We start from the raw sequence: 26,479 nt of genomic DNA on the forward strand, positions 1-26,479 counted from the left end.
AAAGGTGCTTCTCTCTCCTGACTTGCTTTCTGAACCTACCTTGATCTAGGAAATTTGTCTATGTCATATGTCCTCTTTTTAAGAGCTGTGAAGAAAAAAATTCTGTAGCACTCTTGAGTAGTCATTTAGGTTTCTTCTAATGTTTAGCTATTCCAAACAAAACACCAATTAACATTTTAGAAAGGTACATCTTTAGGCACAAACAGTTGGCTATTTCTACAAGGTAGAATTATGTAAGTGGAACTGCTATGTATAACTATATGCACATTTTAAATTTAGATAAATAATTCCAAATTGCCCTAAGGTTTTAACAATTTATAAGTCTCTTGCAATTTCTGAAGGCCTATCACCTTTGTGGAGACTGAATATGATGTGCTATTTTATATATGTGTGTGTGTATGCACATGTGTTTATATGTAAATATAACATGACATTATATCTTTATCTACTCATCTATTTATGTGGTTAATAAGATAGAGGAGGACTTCACTATGTTAGCTTAAAGTTTCCTGATAACTAGAGAGGCTGAGTATCTTTTAACATATCTACAGCACATTTTAAGGTCCTTTGTGAACTCTCTGCTCATTTTACTTTTCAAAGCTGATTCAGGAAAGTTTTTTCTAAATTCTGGAAATTAATCCTTTCTGTGTATGTCTTTTTCTTTTATGTCTTTTATTTTTAGGGTCCTGCTTAGGAAGCATTTCTTACCCTAAGATAATATAATGGAATATAATTTAGGTATTATGAATCTAGGTTTTTCCTTTGTCCTTTTCATAAATTTATCTTTTCTTTCAGGAATTTTTCCTTTCACAAATTTTCTCCTTGCTCCTTGGAACTCCTTAAGCCAGTGGCTTTTATTGCCTTTGAGGTGGTGGAAAATAACAGCTAAAACAAAAGGATGGCTTAGTTTTGAATTTCAAATTACTTTTAAAAGGCCATAGAACAAAACACAAATCAATAAGCCATGGCATTTTTGATTCACAATGCTTTTTGACAAAATGAAAAAAAAAATCCTTCTTTTTATAAGCTTATATAACTGAATTTATTCATCTCTTCAAAGTTTCGATTATTTATTGACTTATAACCCTCTAGGGCTAGTGACTTTTTAAAGGAATTGCTGTAATGACTTTTGGGATTTTTTTTGTTGTTCCCTTATTAAGAATTTCTACTTCTTCTTGGGATAATTCATATCTCCCTTTAAAAAGCCATATGGGAGGTAGAATAATGCCTAAGCCCTTAATTCCCAGAGTCTATGAATTTGTTACCTTACATGGCAGAAGAGACTTTGCAGGTGTGATTAAGGTTAAGGATGTTGAGATGGAGACAGTATCTTGGGTTATCATGGTGGGACAATCTAATCCTGTGAGTTCTTAAAGTAGAAGAGGAAGGCAGAAGAATGAGCTAGAGAGAACAAACTCAAGAAAGAGGAGAGAGTTCAAACATGAGAGGGGCTTGGCCTGGTGTTGCTGGCCTTAAGGATGGAGAAATAGGGCCATAAACTGGGGAATATGTCATCTTCCAGAAGCTGGGAATGGGTCTCAGCTAACAGACAGTACGGGAATGAGGACCTTGGTCCTATAGTTAAAAGGAACTGAATTCTGTCAACATAGCAAATCAACAAGGAAACAGATTCTTCCCCAGAGCCTCCCGAAACCTTGATTTTAGCCTAGAGAATCTGTTTCAGACTTCTGACCTAGAGAAATGTTAAATAAATTTGTATTGTTTACATCACAAAGTTTGTGGTAATTTTTACCTCAGCAAGAGAAAACTTCGTCTACATTTTCAACTTACAAAGTTGTATATAGTAGTCTCTTACAACAACTTATCCTTCTTCTGCATCTTCAGTTATTTCACAATTCTTATTTTGAATGTGTTAGTGTTTTTCTCTCATTTATTCTTGATCGGACTTAGTGAATACTGGATTACTTCACTGTTTTTAAAGAACTACCTTTTGGTTCACTCATGTAATCTGTTTTATTATGTGCTGTTCATCTTTTCTTTTATCCTTATTCATACCTTTACTTACTTTAGTTGTATTTTGATGTTCACTTTCTATCTTCCTGAGCTGTATGTTTAGATATTTTACAGTCTTTCTTGTTTTCTAATAACTGCATTTCTTCTGAGTGGCCTTTTATCTCTGTCTTTCAGGGTTTTGGTATTTGGCACTATCATTATCATGAACTTCTACATTTGTACTTTTCAAACATTTCCTTTTTAGTTCAAGAGTTCTTTAAAAGAATTATTTTACCTTTACAAGTGATGGGATATGTGTGTGCACAAAATAAATAAGTATTTGGGAGGAGGGGGTAGCAGGTCTGTTGATAGACCTAAATTCTTACATGTCCCCAAATGTCTATTTTTTTCTTCCCATTTGAATGTTAGCTTGGCTGAGAATAAGATTCCAGTTCAAAACAACTTTTCCTCAGAACTTTGAAAACAAACTCAAATGTCTTCCGGCCTTTGGTTTTACCAGTGAGAAATCTGATGTCTATCTGATGATTATCTTATAAACAAACTTTTTGTTTGTTCTCTCTGGAAACTTTTAGAGTTTCCTTGAAGCTTTGTAAATCTTTTATGGGGTTCCTAGGGTGTGGCATTTTACTTTCAATCCCATAGCTTATGGGATTTTTTTTTTTTCCATCTCTAGGCCAATTTCTTTCTTCAGCTCGGGGAAATTTTCTTTATTACTCCTGTGATATTATACTCTACTTATGATCTCCAGACTCTCAATATTTGACATTACAGTTCAATTTCTGAATTAATCTAAAATTTCAGGTAGAAGCATTAAATTTTTTTATACTCCTAGAAAAAGTTAGCATTTTGGTGACCACTATAACTTTTTTTCATTTTCTTCCAAAATGAAAAAATCGTTGTAAGCAGTTATATCTATTAAATCTTACAACATTTAGTTGCCTTGAACATTTTCTGAAGGGGGGAAGGCATTATATAACAAATCTAATTATATGAAATTTGCATGTAAAATTCTATCAAAATCTGTTGAAAAGTTTTTCCATTCAAAAGAAATTACAATATAATAAAATAAAAATCTTCAAAAGCTTTCCTGATTTGTATAAATCAATTGTTTTCATGTTGAAATTATATTAAGACCCAAAAACCTTTTCTTTGATTCTAGATTTTATATACATTGTAGCTGGGCACTATTAATTTTTTTCCAACCTTCTCTACATACATATTTCCCTAGTTTGCCTATTCCCCCCCCCAAAAAATCAGAAAATTAGAATACACTTCAGCAATGTGAATTTGCAAAATGTTTGTCCATGTGTATATCTGGACCTTTACATATATTATTTCATTTAATCCTAATGGCATTGTGAGATAGTTATGTATGAGAAAATTGAGGCTTGGATGCTTTAATTCACTTGCTCAAGAACACAGTTATGAATACCACTAGAAACATCATAAGTTAAACCCAGATTTGTCCAAACTTAAAAGCCTATGCTGGCTGGGTGTGGTGGTGGCTCACGCCTGTAATCCCAACACTCTGAGAGGCCAAGGTGGGTGGATCACCTGAGGTCAGGAGTTCAAGACCAGCTTGGCTAACCTGGCGAAACCCTGTCTCTACAAAAAATATATAAATTAGCTGGGCGTGGTGGTGCGTGCCTGTAGACCCAGCTACTGAGCAGAATCAGGAGAATCGCTTGAACCCTGCAGTCCCAGCTACTTGGGAAGAAACAGGAAAACCCTGGAGGCAGAGGTTGCAGTGAGCTGAGATCGCACCACTGCATTCCAGCCTGGGTAACAACAGAGCAAGACTCTGTCTCAAAAAAAACAAAACAAAACAAAACAAAACAAAAACAAAAAACAAAAGAAAGACTATGCCAATATATATAATTAAATTTAAATTTCTGAATCCTGAAGAATGACTCCAATGAATTATTATTTCAAAATGACAAACAATTTTGGAAATAAGCCTTTCTACCCAATTTCTAGGATACATATATTTTATGAATGGCTTTTCCTAGGAACAGAAAATATCTGATGGTCAAGCTTCTTGTATTCAATCACTAGCATTCCTGCTTATATTATGATGGACAAATTTCACTACGGGCACGAAGTGTGGTCATTATCAGTTTCACCTGCTGGGAAAAAAGCTAGCACAGTACCTGCACATTGTGGGGCTACAATAAATGTTTGCTGATGTCCAATCTGGAATATCTGAAAATAATTATATACACCAGTGCTGCTCAACAGAAATATAATGTGAGCCACACACGTAATTTTTATGTTAGTATTCACACTTAGATAAAATTAATTTTAATAATCTATTATCAGCCTGACATGAAGACAAAATAAAAAATTATTGACAAATTTTACATTTATTTTTTCATACTAAGTCTTGAAAATGCAGTGCATATTTTATACTCACAGCATACATTTCAAGAGCTCAGTGGCTACATGTGGCTAGGGGATACCATAGTAGACAGCAAGGGTATAAACTAATGAACAGTCATGTTTTTTGTGACATGAAGGTTATTACATTTTGTGACTATTATAACAAAATAAGGCAATGATGTGTCTGGGAGAAATCTTTAGAATACCTGCTTTAATAAGTTAGCTTATCAATTCTTAATGGTATGACAATAATTAAACATCCGGAAAGAATTTGAAAGCACTTGTTCCCTTGAGGGGCAACAACACCCAGAGGTTTCTTTTGCAGCTATTATCCTGCTTAGTAAACTTCCTTTACAGTGGTAATAATAAGATCAGCTCTTATCAAGACTTATCTGCGAACTATAAAATTTCAAATTGGTGCTAGTATTAATAAGGAATCTGGTCTACATCTCACATTAAAAACATATGTTTCTCCTCAATTATAAAAATTAGGTTACTAACATATTTTTGTGCCCTCTGGGAACATAAGCATCAGACCCTTAAGAAAATGGAGTCACCAGAAAATGTTCCTAAAGGGATGATGGAGAGCACAGTCTACTGTCCATGCCTGCAGGTTCTACACCTGGAGATTTAACCAACGGATCAAAAATATCAAAAAATAAAATAAAACATAAAAAATAACAGGCCAGATGTGGTGGCTCACACCTGTAATCCCAGCACTTTGGGAGGCCGAGGCAGGCAGATCATTTGAGGTCAGGAGTTAGAGACCAGCCTGGCCAACATGGTGAAACCCCATCTCTATTAAAAATACAGGTTGGTTGCAGTGGCTCACGCCTGTAATCCCAGCAGTTTGGGAGGCCGAGGCGGGTGGATAACGAGGTTAGGAGATTGAGACCATCCTGGCTAACATGGTGAAACCCCATATCTACCAAAAATACAAAAAATTAGCCGGGCGTGGTGACGGGCACCTGTAGTCCTAGCTTCTCGGGAGGCTGAGGAGGGAGAATGGCGTGAACCCGGGAGGAGGAGCTTGCAGTCAGCCAAGATCGCGTCACTGCACTCCAGCCTGAGCAACAGAGTGAAACTCCACCTCAAAAAAAAAAAAAAAAAAAAAAAAAAAAATTAGCAGGCTGAGGCACGAGAATCACTTGAATCTGGGAGGTGGAGGTTGCAGTGAGCCAGGAGGGCAACACTGCACTCCAGTCTGGGTGACAGAGCGAGACTCAGTCTCAAAACAAAAACAAAAACAAAAAACCAACCAACCAAACCACAGAACACAAATAGTACAAATAAAAATACAGTATAACAGGCTGGGTGAAGTGCCTCCCATCTGTAATTCCAGCACTCTGGGAGGCCGAGGCAGGAGGAATGCCTGAGCCCAGGAGTTTGAGACCAACCTGGGCAACACAGTGAGAACCAAACTGTGAGACAGAGTGGTGGTGTATGCCTGTAGTCCACTCATTTCTACAATAAAAATGAAAAATCAGCCAGGTGTGATGGCACACACCTGTGGTCCCACCTACTCAGGAAGCTGAAGAGGGACAATCACTTGAGCCCAGGAGGTAGAGGCTGCAGTGAGCCATGACTGCACCACTGCACTCCAGTCCGGGCAACAGAGTGGGACCCTGTCTCAACAACAACAGCAGCAAACTCAGTATAACATAGCATTTACACTGTATTCGCTATTATAAGTAATCTAGAGATGAAGGATAGAAGAAAATGTGCATAGGTTATATGAAAACACTAGACCATTTTATAAAAGAGACTTGAGTATATGTGGATTTTGGTATCCACAGGGGTCCTGGAACCAATCCCCCACAGATACTGAGGGACAACTGTATTTCCTCTGGAGATACATACGAAAAGCCCAGGTACCTGGAGTAGTCTTGCCTCAAGATAAAAGGATGCACTATCAGACTTCTCTGCCTTTTTCATATCTAGTATGCACAGAATCTGATCACATTTGTATGGCACACTGGGGTAGATGGATGAGGGCTCATCCAGGCTTCCCCTGGACAGCTCCTGAGCTGAGGGGTCAGTATTCTCAGCAAGCTTGTAACCCGTAAGCTACACAGCGGTTCCAAAGCTCTCTACATACTTTTGTTTGTTTGTTTTTGACAAAGAGAGGCACAGTACTTAACATTTTTGTTGCACTAAAATTTAAAGCCTATTCTTAGAGGCACATTCTATAATATGCTGCTGTGGGGCCCTGCCCAATTCCCTCTTCAGGTCCAAGGCACTTATGTCCCCCAGCTGCTGGAAATGCTGGCTGTTGATGGCTCTCCTGAGTTCTTCTCTGGAAACTGCCTGCAGCTGAAGAGAGTTTCCTTGCCCAAGATCATGCCCCTTCCCTGGGAATTAACTCCAATCCAGTGACTGGTTTGGTTGACAAATAAAAGCCGGCCCCCTTGCCTCAAGGTGGACAACTCTAGAGGACTACCCCAGCCCCAGAGGGTTCCAGCAGCAACTGCGAAGCAGTTTAGCTCTCCCCCTGCCAATGTTGCTTCTTTCACTCCCCACGTACTGATCTCGAGGATGCTGCCCAATAAATGTCTTAACTATGAACCTGTCTTACAGTTTGGTTCTCAGGATTTCTGATCCATGACATTTATTTAACATTATTTTACATTGTAAGATGTTCTTAAATACATTAAATATAGGCTCATTCTTAAGCCACCTAGGGTGTGCATGTATTAATGCATGTATGTAGTCCTTCACTCATGATCAAACATCAGGGAACAAGCCCTATGCAGAGGGATCTCATGAAATGCCTAAAGAAAGCTCTGTCTAGCACTGGGGAGGGAAGGATGAATGTAACAGAAGCTCTTAAGAAACTTCCAAATAGCCATACAAGGAATACAGACTTGTATACACACTAACCTACAACCCTAGGCAGCAAAAGCGAACACGGAAGTACAAACAACAGCACTGTGTGTGCACAAAAGGGGGAGTGTCCAATCTTGTCTCAGACAATTAAGAGTGTGAACTAGATCTTAAAACTCAAAGAGGAAATGGTAGTGGTGGCTCAGGGAGGGTCCTTTCTAGTGGAGACCACAGTGTTTTCAAAGGAATTGTACTAGGAACATCTAGCTTAATCACGGCCTGATTAAAACCTTTGGTGCTCCCTGCCATCAATATGTAACTGAAAATGCTATCAATATCAAAGTAAAAAGAACAGAGTGCTTTCTAAAAAATGTGATGATTATTTCAAGGTTTTCTGGGGGAGGATCAAATATCAATTTTTTTCTAAAGTTGAAGGTAACCCATTATACACCATGGAATTCTATACAACCATAAAAAACATCATCACATTCTTTGTAGGAACATAGATGGAGCTGGAGGCCATTATCTTTAGCAAACTAACACAGGAACAGAAAACCAAATACCACATGTTCTCACTTATAAGTGGGAGCTAATCATGAGAACACGTGGACACAAAGAGAACAACAGGCACTGGGGCTTACTTGAATATGGAGGGTGGGAGGAGGGAGAAGATTAAAAAAAATAACTATAGGGTACTAGGCGTAGTACCTGGGTGATGAAATAATCTGTATAGCAAACCCCCGTGTCACATGTTTACCTGTGTAACAAGCCTGCACATGTACCACTGAACCTAAAATTAAAGTTGTTGTTGTTTTGTTTGTTTTTTAAGAAAAAACCAAGTTGCTGGTACACTAAACATGAGCTTAGTTTCCCTCTTGGTCATCCAGTCCTGGGGAGTGGAGGATAGAGGGAAGATAAGGCCAGATCAAGGGTCTGACAGATCAAGAGCTCCTTATTCTCATGTTAAGGGGTCTGGCCTTTATTTCATTGGTGGTTGATGGCAGTTACTACAGATTTTAGGCCAGAAAATTGAGTGAGGATTATAAGGGCTTGGTTGAGTGAACCATCTGTTGCATTGGTTCAGGCAAGAGATTATGGGCTTAAACTGAGGCTGTGGTGGTAGATTTGAGAGATGTTTACAGGGTAGAATTCCCCAAGCCAATATCTGGTGGGTCAACACAGCTAGGATTGAGTCTGAACTCGGTTGCTATCTAGTTGTACGGCCTTGAACAAGTCACTGACCCTCCACTGGCCACAGTTCTCATCTACCAGTGGCTGTGTGTCCTAAATGATAATGTAAAGGGTTTAGTGTGGTCTCTAGCATATGCTCTCCGTAGATATAAACCATGTCTAGCGGAAGGCATAGAGATGGTTTCCAAATCTAGAGCATATAGATTAATATGCAATACTCTGGATTGTGGAGTCACAGGTTCTCTCTTGATAGGATTATTCTCCTGTTGAAACCTCTCCTGGTAGGACACTGGCTGCACTTCTCAATGATTTCCCACAGATTTCAACTAACTGGCACTAGGTACAGAGCCATCATATATGTGTCACATAAGACTGCCTGGCAGAGCAACTGAAATCCAGGCCACAGTCTGCTTATTAAGTCATGTGCCCTGGTGAGAGCTACATCTATCTGCACAGAAGAAGTTATCTTTTTTTTTGTTAGTTGCACAAAGTTATGGATGAGACATAGCTGTGTATAGCTATCTTATTTCCTCCATTCATTCTCTTTCTCTCTCTGAAACACTCAATAAAAGTAGTGTGCCCTGTGTGCTGTATGTCAATGGAGGTAACTTGTCGAGAGCCTAAAATGACTGAATGAGCTTCATAGGCATCAGTGGAGATTCCTGACTGCAAAATGGCTGGGAGAGAAGGAAAGAGGAAGGAAAAATAATGCTTATTGAGCTCTTACTATGTCCCATGAATAATATTTTCATGGATTTTCTCTTACTAAATTTGATGCAAAATAAGAAAAGGGGGTGGGTATGTTACTAAACAGACAGGTAGAACCCCAGTACACCTGAGGTCAGCTGAGGAAGGTGGACACTGGACACCCAAAGGCAAAATGTTCAGGAGGCTAGGTCGTCTACGGGGGGCCTTGCTGGGAAGGTATAGCCTAGATGAGCAGAAAGGGAAAAGCCTGAAAACCCCTGTTCTGTGGCCACAGAAAGGGGATAACCTTGACTTTATATAGTGACCAAGACAATGAGGCATCTGGTCCCTATATAGTAACAGTTTGTTTCCTTGCAGACCTGAGTGATAGACAGCAAAAAGGCTAATGTCTACTAATTAAAGACATGCATCTTGCTGTCACAAGAGTGAACAGACACAGGTTGTACTTGAAGCCCCTGGAATAGACATTCTCTAGCCTGACCACAAAAGTCAAACACTGTTGGATTGGGTACCTGCATGCAAACATGTGTCTTTAGAATATCAGAAATAATAATTAAGAAAAGATAGATGTGTGGAATGAGCTCCTTAATTATTTGATTCTGAGAGTCAGAGAGGTATTTGAGGAAAGCACATAATGGTGCTATCATTACCACTACCTGAGCAGGTAGCACCCTAGAGCCCTCACTATGCAACAGGTGCTGTGATGATGTCCAGCAACAAACCTTGAAGCAGCTGCTCTTATTCTCTCTTTACAAGTAAGAGGTTAAGTAACTTCCCCAGGTCATCCAGCAAGGCAGCGATGGAGCCTGAATTCAAACTCAGGCTTCACTCCAGAGCCCATGCTAGACAAAACTGTACCACCCTCCCCCTCTCATAAGGGTTGTGCCATGTGGGATGATGTAAATGTGACCTAAAATTAGATTAAAGCAAAATGGAATGAGGCCTTTTGAAAGTAAAGGGCAAATTCTGATCTTGTTTTCAGTCCAAAAACAACTCATTTATTCAATGTCTTCTGGAATAGATGTTCCACAAAAATGCATTTTCTAGCTAACCGACACTTCCCAAAATTCATTTTACATCTATTTCTCTGCCTTAAAGTGATTATACTGAACATAATGGAAATACTTGTTATGCTTCAGGTCTATCACGTCTCAACAATAACCACAGCAGCCAATCAATATAGTGCCATCTATAAGGACCATTTTTTGGCTTTTTGGTCTCTTCCCTCACTCTTGTGAGTGGAAGCTGTTTCTTTTTCTTGTCCTTACTCTGTTCTACCCCGGTTGACTTGATACCCCTCTCCTTGTTCTACCAACTTGCTGCTTTTCATTTACACTGGGACATTTTTGTCAGTGCTTTCTTCTTGATGGGCCAGAGAGAAAGTCACCTCCAAACAAGTGAGCTCTTACCACATTAATGTGACTCCCACATTATGCCTCAATTTAATATGTATTTTTTTCTCCTGGTAGAAATCATAAGAAACTTAACAATGGTTACCCTTGGGGAAATGGGCTGGCAGAAAGGTGGGAGGAGAAAATGGGGATTCCCCCCACCCCATTTTTCATGTGGTACCTTTAATTAATTGGAATCATCTAATATCATATATTTTAGTTTTACCTTAAGAATATCAACAGTGGTTACCTGGACAGGAACTTTCTTTTTTAACCTTTTTATATTTAAGACAATTTGATGTTATAGATATCTGTGTGTATGTATGTGCATATTTACATCCATAACACAAATGTATACATACAAATATATTTTTAAAGATGCCTATGGAAATTATTTTAAAAATCTGTATTTCTTTCCTAAAGGTACATTACATGTTAATACCTAAATCTAGTCATCCCTCAGTATCCATGGGAGATTGGTTTCAGGACTGCTGTGGATACCAAAATCCAAGGATGCCATAGTCTCTTATATAAAATGGCAGTACTATTTTCATATAATGTACGCATGTCCTCCCTTATACTTTAAGTCATCTCTGAATTATTTATAATACCTAATACAATGTAAATGCTATGTAAATGGTGGTTATACCATATTGTCTAGGGAATTATAAGAAAAATGTCTGGACATGTTCAGTGGAGACTCATTTTTTTTCTGAATATTTTTGACCTGTAGTTGGCTGAATCCAGAGATGTGAAACCCATGGATACAGAGGGCTGACTGTACTTCTGTTGTTACAAATTCGAGATTCTCTTTAAAAATAACATGTGTCGTGTATGTGTGTGTATAAATTTGTAAATATCTCTTGACAAAGGTTTCTGGGGTAAGTATGCAATTTCTAAAACTAATTTTGAAGAACCTCACTGAGTTAAGTCTTTGATAAACAAAGTTTGCTGTGGCTTTTTTTTCGGTGTGTGATTGCAACCTACACTGCAAGATATAAAATGAAATTTTTGAATAATTCTTTAAAAATTACTTATTGATCTAAATTATAGAATCTCATTTTATATTCAGACTTTTTCTTAAAAATAAAAAGCCCATGTAACTGCTGTGTTAAAAGTCAAAGATACAAACATAAAATTTCATTAAAAAGACTACCTATAATCAAGGAATCATCAAAAGTATTGATATTTACTTTATTTCTTGAAATTTACTTCACTGCTTTGAAAAAAGACACTTGGGAAAGTCTAACCAGTTTAATTCCTTGCACTGATTATATTAAGCATAGATAGAATATTTTTTTGCTGCTACCACTATTTTGGTTTACTTCTACTTCCCTTTGCTTCTTGGTGCTTTTCAGGGAATACATCGAGGAAGACGAAAAGTGACTTCCCCAAATTAGGTAGGTGTACTCTCATTGTCTATCATTGTCAGAATCATTACCACAGACTAAAAACTATTTATTTGTGATTCACATCTATTAAAGTTGCTGGAACGTTCCTTATCAGACTGATACAATCTCTGCTATGGTATGGGAGGCAGAGGCGATTCTGAATAGGGTATCTAGTAAAAGAGCTGGTTCCCGACTATGTAGTCTTAACTGGGTCATCTAAAGCAAAGGTAATGCCCAAATGACCAGGTAAAGCTGTAGGGAAAGCCAAGGGACCAATGAAAACAGAGTTTGACACAGCAGCAGGCACTCCATAAATACTTGTTGAATAAATGAATGAGATAACTACTTATATAACACAAGGTATATGAACAAAACAATATAACCTCCCTCTTTGAAGTTCTAGTTAAACAGTTACATTAGTGCTGTGGCTCTGGTTTGTAGGAAAAAAACTGGATTTATCAATAGCATAGAAGCAGAAGTAAAAATAAGCAAGCCAACCCTCAGCTTTTCTTCCCACAGGTATAAGTTGGGCTTCATATCCCATGTCTTGCAGAGAAGCCAAAGATCTACTCTGTAGCAATTAACATTGGGACAACAAAACACATGTTAAAAAGTTGCCTGTGGGGCTCAGAATTTAATTTTAGAAAGTAAATTTAAGTCTTGTAAATTCTCTCCATATCAGACGATCACATTTATATTCATCTAAGTGCAAAGCTAAAGAGAAATCATGTAGACATTATCTGCCTTTCCTCTTGTCCATGCTATCATACTCCTTTATTATGTAGATTATTCAACAGACAGCAAGAATGAACAGCTCTTCATGGAATCCCTGAGTTAGAAAAGCCCTTGAAGTTCATCTGGTTCAATTACCAGAATACCTCCAGAAACTACGCCTGTGAGACACAGAATTATATATAGAAGTGAAAGCTTACTTCTCTATTGCCACAACATGGTGGGTTTTTGTTTTTTAAGTTAATCCAATACATCAATCTCTTAATCACAACCCATTCTTTTCTGTTCTCCCCTCCAAAAATGGATAATATGAGGACATATCATTATTAAAACAGTATTTTAATACTACTAGCATGACTATATGGATATTTTAAATTAAGAAAAACATGATACGGATTTTAATTAATACTGCTATCATTTTAGTCTGAATTTGAATAGAAGATTCTTAAAGTTACTCCAGGCTTCCATTTAACACGGAAATCCTCTCTACGGCATATTTCATCTAAAAGACTGCATAATAAAAGATTAATGCAGCCACTTTAAATATTTATATGCTTTAAAGTTGCATAGGAGGTAGATGATCACTTTTTATATTTAAAAACTACATTTTTTTCTATATTTTGAACAAATGGATATGATATTTGAACATTCTTTTTTAAAAACCATTGCCAGTTAGCATATATGAAGATTTGCTAAACTGTACTTTGTGTTAATAGAATTCATAATTCAAAGGCAATACTTAAAAGCATTTCAAAATCAGGTTGTAATTATTTCAGGTAAAATATAAGTATTTCTGGCTAATTATAGCACATAAGGTGTTCTAATTTCAGAACTAATTGGTCAAATATTGTCACAGATCACCAGTATAACAAAAAGAACACCTCAGTGTGAGCTGGCACACAAAGTATAGTATGTTATAATAACCACAAAATATAGGGTGAATCTTATTTTGCAAAGAGGCTTGTGCACACCTAATAGAAAACCCACATCACAGCCATATTCGGCATCATCAAGGTATGACATGAGAGGGAACTTTTGTTCTAAACAATAGTGCCACTCAGTGGCTGAACAATGGTAGTGAATTAAAAACAGTATGAATGGAGGGTAGGCAAAAAGAAAAATGGAGTTTTGGAGTAGGCAATGATAATACTGTAGGCAAAGAAAAAGAAACACTATGTTGTTATGGTAACTGTACCTTGGAGGTCAGTTAGAGTCTGGACAGGAACAGAAACCTGAGCATCGCTTCCTGTAACTACATCGCCTGGATTTCATAAGAAAAAATAATTAGATTTCATAAAAAGGAAATAATCAACTTCACTTTTCTACTGAATGTTCTAATACTTTAATCAAATTACTAAAAATACAGTACAAACCAAAATAATGCACAAGCTTAGAAAAATTAATATAAAGTATTTTTAAAGAAAATAATTTTTGAAAGCATGTTTCCTAGGAATGTTTTGTGTTTGTTTTTCTTAAAAAAAAAACACAAACAAGTTTCAACTAGAGTATAGGAAACTTCAGCAGTCAAAAGATTTTGCTGAGCATATTTCATGATGCTACAAATATTAGTGTGATTTTATATTTTCTCTTTCATCCAAAATTGTTATATGTCATTTGTTTAAAAATAGGCATTCTTTTGAAATTGATTTCCTCCTATATCAGACAAAATTTATTTTTAACTAAACTTGAAACCAACTTCTTCAGTGACAAGATAAAGACCTAAATAAGTTCTAATTTCATATTAAGTAATGAAAAGATTTCTTAAGTTACCACATGTACTTATAAATGTCAACATGTAAAAATAAATCTGTGAACTGCATACCCTTAACTTGATATACTTATTATAGGCAAGATTTCATTTACAAATTGGACTTATAGTAAGTGCTTAAAATAATGACATGTTCAAATTCAAAAAGCAATTTAAAATATAGACAAAGGAAACAGGAAAAAAAAAAAAACAAAAAACAAGTGCATTTTAAGAACATAAGAAAGGAAAAGGAGCATAACAGGAAATCTCATGAAGAACCTGAGGTGCACTAACATTTGGAAGGAAGACTTTTTGGTTCTTTGATTTCCTTCCTGGATGACAAAGTTCAACACTAAGCATAGTCACTGTTAACAGAATCATTCTCTGGATATATCACCATCTGAAGGCCTATGCTATTTTCAGACAAGCTAAAGAAAAAAGCATTTTAAAAAAGCATCATATTTTCTATGTATGATCATTTATGATTAATGGACTTGTTTCCCCTTGAGCTTTTATATAATATATACAGTAGTAAAAAAAAATCAACTTTTGAGTTAAATGACATATCCTCAGTGTTCTGACCACTATGACTTACAGTATGGCCAGCTAATCTGGAAACTGCTAGGTTGTAATTATACCATCATCATCAATTAACAGTACACACATTTAGTCTCCTATAATTGAAATAAAATCTATAAATAGGAACATACCACAAACAAGCGATAAATAGCTTTTAGTGGAAATGGACCCCAGATTTTCATAGTATGTGAACTCTAAATTCACTGATAAATGGTGTGCCTACTTTCTGTATATTTGAAGGAGATTTTCAATTCTGTGCCTGCTACCTGTTTTACTCTGCTGCTTCTAGATCACTTATTAATGTATATTTAGAGACTGACCACTCATTTTAACATTAAATATCACCAAAAAAATTATAGGGAACATCTGGGCTGCTCCTTCACTATCCTACCCCAACACATAGACAAACTACACAACGTACTTCAAGCAACACATGTGAGTTTGGATTACAAACACAACTGTCCCCCTATATAAGCATATAAGCACAAGTAATTGAAAGTTAACTGATTATGAAAACCATAAAGTTTCATCTTTATAAACAACCATTTTTCAACATAACTTTCAAATTTTCCAGCAGAGTACACTAAAAAGACTATTACATTATCTTTCCTCAAAGGCATTAAGTAGATGACTCTGTTCTGAGATAGAAATCACTTCGCAACACAAGCCTCCTGAGAGGCTAAATATTGTGTTCACTGATCTATGGGACCAGGTGATATGCTTGCAGCTTTGTCAGTGTGACAGCACAGCAGGATACATGTGGGAAGTACCAGCATAAAGAACCAATGTTGGAGAAGTATTCTTCATTGTAGAGTCAATCAATACATGCTCTACCAAAACAACCATAGATTTTTAGAGGTGGGAGGCTCTCCAGGGATTAGCCCAGATCTCTTATTTCAGGGTGAGGAAACAACAGGGTCAGGGAGCTTCAGGGTGTTGCTTAGAGCTCATCAATGGATGAATAGAGAAGAGCAGCAAACTACACTATCTTCTACTTCTATAAACTGTTCTCTTTGCCTTTTGTTTTATCCAAACCTTTGTGCAGGAAGAGGCATTAGCAGGAACATTTGTAGTTAATCTGAAGGTAAACAAGTTTTTGTTTTTGGTAGACTGACATGAGAAGAACAAACCACAAGTACAAATATAGAAGGGCTGCCAAACAAGGCTACTTCCTTTCAGCACAGGGATCAGTTAAAATGCCCTAGTGATAATCATGTTCCAAATACTTTGCTTAAGTGCTCTGTTGTCTCCTTATAACTGGGGACTTGGTTTTCATCAATTGTTCCATCTCCATGCACTTCCTTTCTCACTTACTGTGATATTAATACTTGACATTTCCTTGGAGACACAACTTTATATTTCTAGTCATTTGGCTTAGTTCCTTAGAAAATTTAAGCTACAACATTAAGAGATTCTCTGACTCATTTGCCTGCCATCAGTTAGAATTACAACTGACTATGGCTTGTTATCAAAGCAATATTGAAATCGTATTTGTTTAGAACAATAAAACAGTACAATTAAGAAATATGTAAAATAACATTCATTTCCATTCTGGAAATGGGCATATCTCCTGGCATTAAAATACATTTACAACATGCTAATGATTTGGTGTCTTTTTTAAAAAAAAATCATGTGTGACAGCTCTACGTTAAAAAGAAAAGAATGTAATTTTCAATGAGATATTCGTTTTTTTTTGAGACGCAGTCTGGCTCTGTTGCCAGGCTGGAGTGCAGCAGCGCGATCTCAGCTCACTGCAACCTCCGCCTCTCAGGTTCAAACGATTCTCCTGCCTCAGCCTCCTGAGTAGCTGGGACTACAGGTGTGCGCCACCATGCCCAGCTAATTTTTGTATTTTTAGTAGACATGGAGTTTCACCATGTTGGGCAGGATGGTTTCTATCTCTTGACCTTGTGATCTACTTCGGCCTCCCAAAGTGCTGGGATTACTTGCGTGAACCACCACACCCGAGATATTCTTATGCATCGTAAATTGAAAATTCTCATAAAAATTTAAATACTAATTATACAAAATCTAGTATTTTACATAGGCAAATAAAAACTGAATAGAAGGATAACATGATGTAACCAATAGAGGAATACAGACATGCATGTGTGTGTGCATGAGTCTGCACACTCATTGAATAATACTCAACATTTATATCATTGGGGAAGAAAGTCCATTTAACATAAGTTTACCAATTTAAATGGCATTATGTAAAATTAGAAACTAACTTTGAATGTAATCTCCTTAAACAGAGTATATGGAACATAGTTTTAAAATCTTACTGACAATATTACTCATGTTATTGTCAACACTAATTATTGAGCACTGATATAACAGAGGGATCCCTTTAAGACATGAATGATACTTGAGTCAGGATGTTTGCTCTGACACTAAGTGGCCCTAGACTGCTTGTGAGGTCTTAGGATTGCTTTTTAAGTATTTTTTGCCATCAAGTTACAACTTCTTGCTTCTAGAGTACAGTTAGCAGAGTCCTACTACTAAGAATAAATGTAGCTGTTTCCAATTTCTTATGAAAAGGGGGACCTAATACGTTATGACTCTTCAAAAATAGGTGAAAAATAAGAGTGCAAAGGATCAGAGTAAGAACCTGAAGTGCTCTCTTATGAATACAAAACATGAGGGAGGTGAAGCTCCGGAAAGGCCCTGAAACAGAAATGAGCTTACCTGAGTCCCAGCAGAAAATGTGCTACCAACAGCAGTGCCCTCGCTCATCCAGTGGGAGATAAGGATTGGATGATCTCCCAGGTTTCCTCTGCTCTAATGTTCTGTGGTTCTAACTTTTAGTTTATGGACTCATACACTTATTTTGGCTGCTTGAAGTTTTGTTTAGTTTCTCTCTCCCCACTGCTTAAGATTCCAGTTTGTATTCCTTAGAAGTGAAGCAGCTGGGTGAGAGACTACAAGCCTAGTGGCCCACTTCCTTAAAACAACTGCAACACACCAATGAATGCTGTAACTAGTGAAGCCCCATGGTACTGGAACTTCTCATTTTGGATTCTCTTCTAGTGAGAAGCATTACTATGCAAAGTTAGCAGAGAACACAGTCAACTGGTCTCAATTTCTGTGTTGTGTTAATTCATGCCATCATACTACATGGGCACCTACAGGACAAAGTTGCAAGTATACTAGGATATAAATGTTAAAAAAAAAATTACCTCATAAAATATTCTTAAGACTAACTCTAACATTCTAACTTTAAAAGAATCAAATATAACATATTAAAAAAGCAAGTTTTGCATTAATTTCTATTCTAGGAGGTTGGTTCTTCACAGGCAGGTGAAGAAATCCCAGGCTACATAGTGAATGTTTTCTTTGGATTTACTAGTAATTTTTCCTACCTTTGTTCAATTGTACAGGCATGCTTTCTGATTTCATCAGCCTCTGCTGCTGCTGTTGCTGTTGCTGTTGCAAGTGATGCCTTGGGGCCTCTGCTGAGGTCCTGGTAGGAATCACAACGGAGGAGGAGCTACTGCTGTTGCCTCCAGGTACAGGGCCACCTGCACTGCCTGGAGCCATTGCTGGGGAAATCAACTTTCTTCCAAAATTAATCAGGCTATTAGACACCTTATTTATATTCAGGGGAGCACCTTTGGCATTGGTCCTGTTAAAAAAAGAAATGGAGAGGCATTATTTACACTTAGAGGATGATTCTATTTCACATAATTAATTGGTATAAAAGCACACCTTGTCTGCTTTGAAAAAGGTCATTTACTAGACCAGCTATATAAAGTGAGAAGTGAAAATTTAAAGTTACCACAGAATAATAAAATAATGAGATTCTTAAAAACACAGCTTATGGAAAACAATCTTATTTACTTTTCATTCATTCATTCAACAAATAGAGCCAACACTGCTGGGTTATGAGAATATAATTGCCCAAAATAGACACTGTTCCCTTCCTGGAGCTTCTAGTCTAGTACAGAAGAATATATTAATCAAATAATCACATAAATAAATATATGCTTAAAACTTGTGATTGGACTATAAAGGAGAGGCTAGGCAAGTCCTGAGGTCCTCACAGAAGGGGGCATCTATGAAACGAAGCTAAGAGTAGGTTTCTCACCAGCCCTGGCACATGGGTACTAGGCCAAATTTAATATGATTTTGAAAATAAATGTGTCTGACAGTCATGAAGTAAATTCCTAAAAGTTATGTCAAGTGCCCAGTTCTCTGCAATTGCAATCTATCCTTATTCTCTGCCCCAGCGCTCCATATCCTCCTTCTCCACTTACCTGGTTTATTTTCCTCGATAGTACTTTTCATCATCTGACATACTATGTATTTCATGTATTTATTTGGTTATCATTTGTTCACCTCTTCCAATCCCCATTCAAATACAAGTTTCATGAGGGCAAGAATTTTTGTCTCTTTTGTTAACTATTATATTGCCATTGTCTGGTACATCATAGGTACTTTATCAATAATATTTGTTAAATGGTAGCAGCATCTACCCATAGTCCATCTTTTCACCTGCCACAGTGGAAGATCAGACTCTCCATTTGTGCTTTGAATCCCATCTCCTCTGACCTTCAGAGAGTGTTATTCCTGCATCCTCCTCTCCTGCATCATCATTTTCTCCTTTACTGTATCATTTCCATTAGCATACAACCGTGGTGAGTATATGTATACGTATGCTAAATTCTCTACTGAACCCTTGTTCCCTTCAAGTTACCATCCCACTTCTTTCTTTACTTATAACATATTTTTTCAAGGTATATTAAAGAAGCTTCTGCTTCCTCAGTCTTTGGTCCACTAAGCTCCAGCTGTGCCACTGCCCTAAAGCCATTCCTCAAGTCACCAATGACTTCACATCGCAGATCCAAAGGTCTATTCTTATTTGACTCTAGCTCTCAGCAGCTATCAACTCCCTTAACCACTACTCTCTCAAATTTTGTCTCGTGGCCAGCACCTGTATTATCACTGTGCCCGGCAAATAGAGGGCACCAAGTTAACATTTGTTAGATGAACAATTCCCAAATGACTCAGAATCCTGCAGTATCTCAGGGCTATTATCTTGAAGACCAGTTATGATTATAGATGATTTTAGTTGTAAAGGGGAGTCCAGCTCCATGACAATATTGAAGTTTGTGTTTTTAATGTGCCCAAATCATTAATATAAATGAAATAGCTCACATTTTGCTTTTTTCATAAAAATGGAAAATTGAAAATCAACTTTAAGAGATCTACTTATTTGATTTTAATTAACTTGATTTTTATTATAATTTCTTTCTCCCAGATCTAGCTGTCAGCACTTACATGGCAATTCTACTTTTAATATGACAGCTATATCCTTGCACTACTAGATGTTGCTGTAAAACAGAACAGATCCATAGTTCTATAATAAAAAGGAAAGAACACTAGACTTCTTCCTTCCATAAAGTTTTCTCTAATGTTACTAGCTAATGTTATGGGCTAGGTATTAGAGACTTACATTGCTTTTGGAGGTAGGACAAATCAAATTTAAAATATGAAATTCAGCTTTATAAAAGAAAGATCTATTCATTATAACTCAATGAAGTGTGAAAAAAATTTCAAATGGTTCCTTTGGCATCAAGTTTCATCTTTAAGGAATTGAGCTATTTAAATGTACTTCCAAAAATTATTTAAAATAATGTTTCCTAATGGAGATAAGGATATAAAGTGATTATGCATCACTTACTTTCATTTTTTAGATGCTTCCTACTGAAGTAGAGCATTCTTAATTTACATTTACTATAGGTTGGCAACAGAGAAGGCACTCAATGTATGTTTATTGAGAAAAAAGAATGAATGAAATGAAAAAAACTCATAAATTCTGGATTAACTAGGCATTCACCTCTGGCATTATATTCCACTCAGCAGCCTGCATACATTCCCATTTCCTGTGAGTGACAGTATAAAGAAAAGCTATCATGGTACTGAAGTTCTGCTGCATTTTAGTTTTGCTTGTTTGCAAGTCAGGATTCATAATTCCCAGATATGAAGAAGTTATAATGTTGTTACCCTTTTTTATACACAAAAATGTACTAGTCAGAATTCCCATATTGCCAGTTGTAAAATTTATATGTTGATAAAAGTACTAAGAAAGTGCTAGAGCATTATCAAGAGAATATGGTTAATGCATCTTCATTACTACTAATAACCATGAAAAACATATAGATCAAGTTTATGCAGAGCAATTTTTCATGTGAATAGCTCTTAAAAGGGGATGAGCACTGTTTTCTTTTTTTGAACATTTTTTTTTGTTTTGTTTTTAACCATGTTCTCCCCTCATTCAGTACCCATAGCTTCTAGAAGAATTTTTTTTTTTTTTTTCAAAACAACAATTGAAGGTGATTATGTGTCTTCTGGATATAAGCAATTGTAAGTCATACAGAGAAAGCAATCTGTCCAGAGCTTGTCTGTTTTTCTAGGCATAACAGTTTTTATACCAAAGTTATCTAATTTAGAACTGAAATATGAGCAGCAGAATTCTTCATGTGAAATATTAAACAACTTCCAACAATTATTAATGGCTGTGATGTGTATGACCAAGTCTGGTGTGCTAAATTAATGAAAATTAATGGAGTTGTCAAAGATCTGATGGACAGCGGGGATTAGATTAGATTAAAGATGGAGTGCCATGTGTTAATAGTGTTGAATAATAAACAGCAAGAGGAATTTGGAGTTAACAAGACATTGAATATCAAATCTAATGAGTAACCAATTTTGTGTAATTGAAGTCTTTCATTACTATTGTCTATCTACTGTTATTAAAAATAGTACTGTTTAGGAGAGATTATTTTAAAATTCTGCCAGGAACTTACTTTTGGCACAATCTCATTTAACAAGTTCAGTCAGTACCAATAGGTGAACTTTCTGAAGATCCAAGAATCTCCTCGAAATACCTGTACCAGCACCCTATTCTGACCTGAATTCATTGTTGAGCTTATCTTCAGTTTTTAAACACTGGTTTCTCTTCTAGTGAGAAGCATTACTATACAAAGTTAGCAGAGAACACAGTCAACTGATCTCAATTTCTGTGTTGTGTTAATTCATGCCATCATACTGCATGGGCATCTATAGGAAAAAGTTGCAAGTATACTAGGATATAAATGTTAAAAAAAACAAAACTACAAATTACCTCATAAAATGTTCTTAAGACCAACACAGTATCTGATATTTCAACTTTAAAATAATCAAATATAACATATTTAAAAAGTAAGCTTTGTATTAATTTCTATTTTTGGTTCCTCACAAGCAGGTGAAGAAATCCCAGGCTACACTGTGAATGAAAACAGGTGATTTTAGCTATCTCTTCCCAGATGTTTATTGCCTACTTGATGTCTTGCAGCCTGGCTTTCTGACCCGCACTCTACTGAAAGAGTTTCTAGGGCCTCCAATGCCTTCGTAGTTGCCAGTCATGGCCTGTTTTTATTACATTTCTATAAACTTTCTGAAGCTTTTAAAAAACCATTATCACATTATCACCTCTATAAAAATTCTCCACAACCTTTTCCCTCCTGGATCTAAGTATTTACAACATTCTAGTTTATCTCCTTTCTTCCTCTATATTTATTTTTTAGATTTGATAATATCTAATATTTGTTTATTTCACTTTTTCTGCAATAAAATCTTGTTAGATGCTTAGCTATACTTTTGTGAAAGAATCACTTCAATTTATTTCAAATTATTTTTCTCTATATTCTAATTTATATATATTTTTGTTATTTCTTTTCCTCGTGTTTTCCAAGGTTGAATACTTCTGTTCATTCATTCAATTATTCATCCTTTATTCTCCCTGTCTTCCAATAAGAGCATTTAAGGCTACATATACGCTTGGTTTTAACAATAGCATGAAAGTTTTCTCTCATTTTCTAAATAGCCTTGTTGGCTCATTTGTTATTTAGGTACAATTAAAAATTTCAGATGGCTGAGTTTGTTTGCGTTTAAATATATTACTTATTTTGATTTATTGAATAAAACAGAAATATTGGAGGAATGGAAGTGGGAAAATGTTTTGATTTTTCAAAAGGACTATGGAAAGGACAAACTAGAAAATAAACTGATGTATATAAATAATTTTACTAATTACTTAGAAATGAATATCTTTTATTACAAGTAGACAGTATGGTTCACTAAAAAGTCATTCCAAGGCAACTTTACTTCTTCATCTGACAGTGTGAAAGGTCTGTTAGATTTTGTTAAGATATGTCAGTACCTGTGGAAATAATGGAGAATAATGCATGTTCAGATATAGTGGGACAATTGTACCCCAAGCATATTGTTCAATATTCTAGCACCCACCAAGTATTACTGGTGATTATATGTGTCTCAGTCTTGGTTCACAGACTTGCTACCAATCCATCTTTTAGGACAGTCATAATTTTCTGTTAATGAGTTGTGTAACCATGAGAGAGTTATTTTATCCCATCTGGACCCAAGTTTCCTCATCCTAAAATAAGGGAGCTGAATTTTATGATATTTTAGGTACTTTTTAGATTGAAAATTCTACAACTTTGTGAATAGAAGAATGAAAATATGTGCTTATGGAATTTCAGACCAAAGGCTAAAGAGACACCCAATATATCAAATAAAAGAATCAAATTTTTAAATGTTTTCAACATAAAGTAAATGATAAATGTCTGAGGTGACAGATATGCTAATTATTCTGATTTGATCATCACATATTGTATCCATGTATGATATAGCACACTCTACCTCCAAAATGTGTACAATTATTGTGTATAAATTAAAAACAGTAGTAAGAGCAAAAAGAAAAAAAGACTAAACAATTTGCAATTTAAAATAATCTCAACAGGTTAGCATGAAAGATTAAACATAAAATTTAACAAAGATAAATAAAAGCTCATGCAACTATTTTAGAACTTTTTATAATTGCACATTACATACAGAACAAGAAGGCATGGATAACATGAGTTTAAATTTGTAAAAATTCAAAACTCCCAAACATTAATGTTTTGATTGGGTTTGGTTTGGCTGACAAGACTAATATGAGTTCACAGTGATGATACTGAAGAAAACTATGATCCTTGGACTGCATTAATACTAGATGAGTCATCACACTGCAGAAGATACTGTATAACTTTGGCAATCAGCTTTGGTAATGAATTAATTTCTGAAAGAACTGAGTTGTGTTTATAAATGGAGTGGAACAGTAGAGAAGCTGAAAACTATGCTGGAAGAGGAATGACTGCAAAACCTGAGGAGTAAGTCTTACATACAATACAGTGAGGGATGCCATGAGGGAAAGCAGCCCATTTTTGGTGTGGCTTAGAAATGAGATGAGTTACAAAAGTTAAAAAAGTGAGTTACAAAAGCTATGACACAGGAACTCTTATCTAGTGATAAAACGGGCTTCATTTACAAAAGTAAGGGCTCTAATCCTAGAACTGTAGAAGTAGAGATTGAAAAATATTTTATTTTATTTATTTTATTTTTTTGAGACAGTCTCGCTCTGTCGCCCAGGCTGGAGTGCAGTGGCGCCGTCTCGGCTCACCGCAAGTTCCGCCTCCTGGGTTCAGCCATTCTCCTGCCTCAGCCTCCCGAGTAGATGGGACTACAGGTGCCCACCACCACGTCAGGCTAATTTTTTTGTATTTTTTTAGTAGAAACGGGGTTTCACCGTGTTAGCCAGGATGGTCCCGATCTCCTGATCTCATGATCTGCCTGCCTCGGCCTCCCAGAAAAATAATCTTTAGATACACAGCCCAGGCCTAGTCCTAGTTCTGGCATGCCTGAGAGACAGTATTAAAGGAAAGCCCCTTTCCAACTCTAAGAGTTTATGATCTGCAGTGCCAAATGGCATCTATTGTCACATTTATCACATCACTCAGATAAAAGGACCAAATAACAGGCTTGTACACTAGTATAGGACCTTGAGAAATGTCAGTCAAACCCCATCTCCAAATGAAAATGCCTATGTGCCCTGTGTCCTTAGATTCACCTTCAGTTTCCATTCCATTCCTTCTGCCCTTCTTTCCTCCTCTTTATCTTCCTTCCAAGAACTTTCTTTTCTATTCTCTTCCCTTCTTTCTTTCATAGTCTCATTTTCTTTCTATCATTTTCTCAAATTGTTCTACCTATACTTTTTTCTACCATAAAAACATTTAATGTAGTGGGATACTTGGAAAAAGTAAGTTGATGCCACTAAACATATATCTATGTATCTCTGGTTTGGAGAAAGAAACAATATTCTCTTTGCACCCCTGTATACTCCTAACTCTGTCATTATTGATCTGCTGAGTGGATTATGGTTTATATGTATTTATTCCATGCTTATAGATATAAATCTATTTGGAAACTTAAAACATGCATCAGAGTTGCAACATAATACTTTCAAGATGATTCTAACATCTAAGGTAATAATCAGGATATACTTCTATTTAAAAATCCTGTAAGTTAGAGGCCAGGTGTGGTGGCTCACACCTGTAATCCTAGTACTTTGGAAGGCCAAGGAAGGATAACTGCTTAAGCCCAGAAGTTCAAGACCAGCCTGGGCGATATAGTGAGACTCTGTCTCTACGGGCGGGAGGGTGGGGAGGCGGAAAGCCAGCCATGGTGGTGTGCACCTGTAGTCCCAGCAACTTGAGGGGCTAAGGTGGGAGGACTGCTTAAGCCTGGGAGGTCGAGGCTGTAGTGAGCTGTGATCACACCAGTGCACTCCAGTCTGGGCAACAGAGCAAGACCTGGTCTCAAAAAATCTATAAGCTGAAGGTTTTGAATTCTGTAATAGGAATGTTTCTAAAGTTCTTAATTCTTTAACTTTAAAGTTGAATGTTTCAAATTTACTTCAATGAAAGACTTCTATATCTAATTTTAATTTGCTTGTCATACTGTAAGGTTTGTTATTTTGGAAAGTAAACTCACTCCTCATCTCAAGGAACTCTAGATTCTTAAAGATCTTTATTAAAACTAAATGATGAAGGTTAGCTTGTCAGTACTTACTCCTTAAGAGCTTAATCTGAAGGGAAACATGTTTCTTTCTATCATTTTTTCAAATTGTTCTACCTATACTTTTTTCTACCATAAAAACATTTAATGTAGTGGGAAGAGATTCTGCGATTTCTATTTTGAGAGTGGTAGTTTTGAACTAATTTATTTTCTTACCTGTACCTGAGGGATACGAAATCATTCCCATAAATAACCATGGTTCACACTAGCAGAATCTCTAGAGCATTAGGAATTTTCTGGCCTAGGCCAGAAATACATGAGAAGGGAAGAGAATATAATCCTGAAATGTTCACACGTTGGGAAGTTTTTGCCCTCTTCACCTCTTTTTTCCCACTTTGAGAATCACTATATGTCTTCATAATTTAAAAAATGCAGCTGCAGTAAACATATACTAAAAATTAACTGTTATGGTTTGAAGGTAGGGGTACAGAAACCAATAAAATATAAAGAAACATTTGAGTCTGCAAAATGAAACAGTTACATTTTAAAATGCAGGCATAGAAAGGAACAGATTAGATGTAGAAAAACAGAGGAATACATTTTTTCTTAATTAAAAAAAACTATAAAACACTGCTGAGAAGTTAAAGACAACCTAACTAAAGGATGAG

At 36.3% G+C, this 26,479-nt stretch overlaps 1 protein-coding gene across 3 annotated transcripts in view; it reads right to left on the reverse strand.

Moving 5' to 3' along the window:
- Window positions 1–26,479, reverse strand: part of TBC1D5 (TBC1 domain family member 5) — a 564,034-nt gene that overhangs the window by 67,542 nt on the left and 470,013 nt on the right. For 2 of the 3 annotated variants that reach the window (XM_025377827.1, XM_025377828.1), the window contains exons 17-18: window positions 18,278–18,540; window positions 13,785–13,850 (exon numbers count right to left, since the gene is read on the reverse strand). In XM_025377827.1, the coding sequence (XP_025233612.1) occupies window positions 13,785–13,850; window positions 18,278–18,540 (329 nt within the window). The remainder of the gene's footprint in view (window positions 1–13,784; window positions 13,851–18,277; window positions 18,541–26,479) is intronic. The other variant, XM_025377829.1, reaches the window with a different exon arrangement.

Source organism: Theropithecus gelada, chromosome 2 (assembly GCF_003255815.1).
Source record: "Theropithecus gelada isolate Dixy chromosome 2, Tgel_1.0, whole genome shotgun sequence".
NCBI lineage: Eukaryota > Metazoa > Chordata > Mammalia > Primates > Cercopithecidae > Theropithecus > Theropithecus gelada.